This window comes from Pristis pectinata, chromosome 12, assembly GCF_009764475.1.
Source record: "Pristis pectinata isolate sPriPec2 chromosome 12, sPriPec2.1.pri, whole genome shotgun sequence".
Taxonomy (NCBI): domain Eukaryota; kingdom Metazoa; phylum Chordata; class Chondrichthyes; order Rhinopristiformes; family Pristidae; genus Pristis; species Pristis pectinata.
The window spans coordinates 53,677,106-53,682,676 of record NC_067416.1 but is presented as its reverse complement, the minus strand read 5'-3'; the positions used below and the strand labels follow the sequence as shown (position 1 = coordinate 53,682,676).

Below are 5,571 nucleotides of genomic sequence, written 5' to 3'. Positions count from 1 at the left end.
AGGGGAAGAGAGATGGGGAGAATGCAAAGGGAAAGAACGGAACCCTCTGCAAACGCGAGAAATCTGGAAATAAAGAAATAACAACACTGTGGCAAACACTGGGCTGGTGAGACTGCATCTGTGGAAGGCAAAACAGCGTCAACGTTGTACCTCCATGACACGGCTTCATGGATTTGGACGGTATACATGGGTGGACACGGCAGACCCTGATTGGTCCAGAACTGTATGTATGTCGACTGGGACATGCGGAAAGAAATAGATGATGAAACAGAGTGTGTGACGGGAAAGAGAACGTGTGAGTGAGAGGGATGGAGAGAAATATATATAAATATTTGGAGAGAGACAGACAGACAGACAGAGGGGGCAGAAAGACATAAAATTCTTTTTGACTGCTCAGTCTCTGTTGTGCCGGAGAGCTGAAGGGAGGAAGAGCCCAAAAGATAGAATTAATCTGGGAAGTTTTGTTTCTTTTCGATGCAATCCACTGGGGATTCCAGCCTGGAAAACGATACTTCCAGTTTTTGCAACCAGATCGCCTTCCTTACCACTGACCCTGTACACAGCTTAGTGTCATCGGCAAAGGTGAGTACACCAGGTACTGTTAATTATTGGTACAAATGAATACCTGGCACCCGCTGTTTAGAATCTCTGATCTGGAAATGAAAACTAATGTCTGTTTGATAATTTATCATCAATAAGCAATCCATGCCCGCACATTTACCAATTCTGTGTGCTCAACTGTTGATGCCCTCACGCTCGAATCCTTGTGTTCACTTCTGAATGGCCGACTGAAACTTTTTTCAGATCCATCGATTGCACTTTTCTATTCTTATCATCCTTATTTCATTTTTAAAATCCCACAAATTTGCTGAACACGATTTCCCTTTCATGGCTCCACGTTGACTTCCCCAATGATATCTCGCTTGCCGATTTCCTGAAATAACGAAGTATTATGAAGTCTCAAGCAGAGCGCACGGCGTCTTGAGTCGAATCCGCCATTATGAAGGACTGAAATCAGTCCACGGGGTTTGTAGTCTGCAGCCCACCGTACTTGGGGTCTGAGAAAGTGAACGTCGGATTTTGAACGAATGTCTCAGGATGAATGGAGGAAGTGGAAAGTACAGGAATATGCGGACATTGTTGGTAGGGTAAAGCAGTAAAAACAAAGATGTTGGTCATTCCATTCTTAATTACATCGATGGGAGGATGGGGAAGAGAGCATTTCCGGAGTGGGAGATGATTTCCAGAGGCAGCATGAAGTGCTGAGGGAGTCAATGAGGAAGGATGGTCTTGAGATGGACTGGGCGGCACTTACAACATCAGAAATTTCTTGCGGTTTTGGGCAAAGCAGTTGCCATACCATGCTGCCGTGTGTCTGAATGGAGAGTCGATATGTAAGTATTTCAACGAGATATAGGGGACTTGCCTCCGAGGAAATAGAGGCGTTGGTGAGCTTTCTTGGCTCTAGCGTCCATGTTTATGGTCCAAGACAAATTATTGGTGACATTTACACTGTATCATGGTGATAATTTGGAGATGTTTGACAGTGTGAAATGCTGTCAAACATTTCCATTGATACAGAGGGTGACCGTACTCGACCCTGCCTCATGAACTCAAAGACCAGCTCCTTCGTTTTGCTGAAATTGAAGGAAAGGATGTTCTCTAGACATCGTTCTACTATGCTCTCTCTCTCCTTCCTCTGTTCCGTCTCGTCGTTGTTTGTGACCTTCCCACCAAGTGGTATCATTTGACAACTCATAAATTGAGATGCCAAATACCCAGAATAGAATTTGGCCACACTGTCGTCAGTGCATAAGGTGTATCGTAAGGGGCTGACTACGAAGTCTTGCAGGGAACCGGTAATCAGGATAATCTTGGCGCAGCTGTTTTTTGAGCCGCTGCAACAATAAAATGAAATCTGACGTAGGTATCTTTGTTATCCAGATGTTCCAACGGCGAGTGTAGGGCCAGAATGATGGCGTCTGCCGCGCGTCTAATTCAGCGTTATGTGACGTGCAGTGGGTCGACGTGGTCCAGGAGGTAGGATCATCTCTCGCTACCTTCATTGTCCAACTGAGTCTTTATCAACGCCAGGCCATTAAACTGACAGGCTCCGTCTCCACCCTGCTCGATGCTTCGTGTTTCCTTTTTTTTCTGGATGTACAGGCAAAGCACGTATCAACTTTGTCATGGTCAGGATCTCTTCAAAGGAATCCGATGTTTCTGAAGAATTGCCACTGTATCTAAAACTCTGAACTGTTTCTCCTTTCTCGAGGGTGAGCTCACCTTCTGTCAGACGCACTGTGCATCGCCGTTGCCCACTAGTTCCCGCAACAAAACACAAAATATATTGACAGCCTTCGAGTACATTAAGCATGAGACTCACACTGGCGATTTTACCAAAAGATCACCGGGAATCACGGCCAATGAAATTAATAAGGGACATGAAGAAGACGTGACCATGGGACTGGAGTTACTTTAATCAAATATCTATCATTTACACCAGAATAACACCAACATTTGTGTGCAAAATCAGAACAACATCGCCCACACTTTATTGAAAATGGGCAAGGGTGTTTCTCTGCTGGAGTATTGTTTGGCTCATTAGAAGCATGCTGATTCAGGCGCCCATCAGGAAAAGCAGTTCGTCTCTCTGCCAGCTTCTCGATCTTTTTCTTGTCACTTTATATCTCTCTTTGTTTTCTCTCCGTATGTCTATGTGCGTTTGTGCGTGTGTGTGTGTGTGTGTGTGTGCCTGTGTGCGTGTGTGGGTGTGTGTGTCTGTGTGTGTTTCTGTGTGTGTGTGGTGTCTGTGTCTGTGTATGTGTGTCTGCGTGTGTCTGTGTGAGAGAGGGTGAGAAGTGCGTTCACTCACTCTCATGATTCCCCTTCCCCCTTTATCTTCCGTTTTCCAGCTAAGGACGCCCTCTACTGATGAAACTTTGCGACAGCCACGTCCTGTTTTTGTTCCGATCCGCCATCTCACTGCAACAGTGTGGGACTGATGAAACAGAGATGCACGGCGCTGTCCGACACAAGGGCCCAGGAGACATTTCAAGAAACACGCTTGGAATACATTTTCAGCAGAGCCGAAGCTCTGTCCGGGCATTCTGCAGGCCGTCCTGTCTTTTCCCAGCTCTATATCTTCATGAAACTTTTTGGAGATTACCGCGATGCAGAATTTACCAAAAAAAAGTTATGCATTCGCTAACGAGTAAGTACAATTGAGTATTCTCGTATATCCTTCCTCATCCATTAATTTAGCCGCATTTTGTCTGACGAATATTTGGCACTCGTTACTGCAATAAATCAAAGAGCATATGAACACACTGGCAATGCAGTAAACCCATGGGTATCACACTGGAAGTCTTAGCAGAGACTCAGCATGCAGCACGGCCAAATTAATCATCAAAGAACGCGGGAACACGTGTCATCTGACTTCATGTTAAGAAGCAGACTGTCTTCTAGAACAAGATTTGAACTCAAGATGTTGAAGGAGAAACTCAGATTTGCGGCACCGTTCACTTTAAAGGAGACTGGCTGCGTTTCCCTGGCAGAGTATTGGCTGCGGCGTCGGAGCTGAGCCGTCTGGGCACCAATCAGAGGGTGTTGCTGTTTAGTTGCCTCTGCAGGATGGACTGCTGTTTGTGGTCTCGTCACGTCGGAGGTGTACACCTCTTTGCCATTCTACTCCTGCACTGCCTCTCTATTCATCTCTCTTTCCCCCTCTCAGTTTCACCCTCTTGCTTGTTTCCGTGTCTATGTACTTCTCCCTCCCTATTCCTTCTGTGCAATCCGGGCCGCCCTTCGTTCTGTTTCTCACTGTGGCTCTCGCTGTAACCAGTGTGTGTGTTGGGCGTACTTTTCGCAATCTATATGAATGGCTTCGGTGAAATCATTAAAGGTCTGTTTACGAAATGTGATGATGATGCAAAGAAATGTAAGGAAAATAAGTTGCAAGAGGGTGCAATGAATTGGAACCGAAGAGATACAAGTTTGTAGCTGGTTGGTGAAAATGTAGTTTGTGAAAATATAGAAAGAACCCCTGGTGGTCTGCAACAAAGTTAACGTGTGGGTAAATGGAAAATAATGTGCAAACTGCTACCTTATTCCAATTGTAGTGAAAAGGTGACAACAAATGTGAGATGAAACATGATCAGCTGTGCAAACGCGTCAATATGCAGCACTAAGTATGTGAGAATGTGTGAAAATAACAAAATAATCAATATGAGTGTTATAGTGCAGTATAGGAACTCAATGTGGACATCAGGAGATCATATTTTCCAGAGAAGTGAAAACAGGAGAGAGCAGAAGTTAGGAATCGAAATACAATGTTCCAGCGAATGACAGTAAAACCGCAGACGAAGCGGCACAGACAGAGGGCGAAGGAAACTGAATGAACTTGGATGAGTTTACAGGGTGGGGGGAAACCACAATCAGCTCTCAGGGTGCAGATGTATCCATCTGCAGCCGGTAAAGCCGGGATCTACAAAGAAGCAGGACTTTTTGTACGAGAGTGTAACTGGTTTCCATCACTGTGTGATCAAAAGCGCAGTAATAAACTGCAGAGTCGCTCAGTTGCAGCGATGAGATGGTCAGACTGGTGATTTTTCCTGCCTTCTGCAGATCGACAGTGAAACGAGTTTTCGCAAAATCTGCTAAATCTTCATATCCTGAGGTACTTCTTAACAGTATGAACTCAGGCCTTGAGTCTGAACGTTGCCGATACCAATATATATTGTAGTCATCCGCTATAGTTTCATAGGTGCAATTGAAAGTCACCGTCTCACCTTCTGTCTTAACTGCTGAGGACATCGACTGAGTGACAGAATCGCCGTGACTCGAATCTGAAAAATGATTCAAAAATAGTAAAATATTAAACAGCCGGGCGTTCACAACTCGGTTGAAACCCGTACGCGAAAGTAGATGAATTGTCCGCTGCGCGATTACCTGTGAACCACGCTCCGCACACAATCCAGATGACGAGGATTGACATTTTCTTTATAAAAGATGGCTTGAAGTGTTTCGTCTTCAACCAACTGCCGTTGGCCTTCAGACTGTTCTCGCTCCTGCTCCTTGTGCGGGTGGCGCTGTGGCGGGGTGGGCGGGGAATGAATGTCAGCGAATAGGAATATCTCTCCCGACAAGCTCCACCCTCCACACCCGGCCTACCAACATATTTCCCGACCTCGGACACAGTCGATGATGTTAAAGTGGTAAGTTCCTCTTGAAGAGACAGGGTTGGGCGAAGTTCGGCAATATTAACTGAGGCGAAGACATTTCAAAAGCATGGAGCTCTGAGCACAGGGTCAATTAACCTTCAGAAGGAAAACTGTCTGCCTGCTTAAATGAGATTCATAGTTAAATCTGTCTCTGAAGGCAGTGACTCTCCCGAAACCCTAGTGGAAGAGCAGCCAAAGATTACATGCAAAATTGCTCGATTGCTCTTTCCCCGTCCTCCCATCGCCAACGTACTGTACGGAGAGATTAGATAATTCAGACAATACAGAGTGAGGGTTTATTTGGAAATAGTGAAAGAGAATGGCAGAGCTGGATGGAGTGTAGATTTAT

The 5,571-nt window shown here is 45.4% G+C and overlaps 1 gene segment (V, D, J or C); it reads right to left on the bottom strand.

Annotated features, from left to right (window-relative positions):
• Window positions 1-4,443: 4,443 nt before the first annotated feature.
• LOC127576452 (T cell receptor alpha variable 38-1-like) lies at window positions 4,444-4,996 on the bottom strand. The segment is given in 2 exon segments: window positions 4,444-4,847; window positions 4,951-4,996. Coding segments are annotated over 2 exon segments (450 nt in total).
• Window positions 4,997-5,571: the final 575 nt, after the last annotated feature.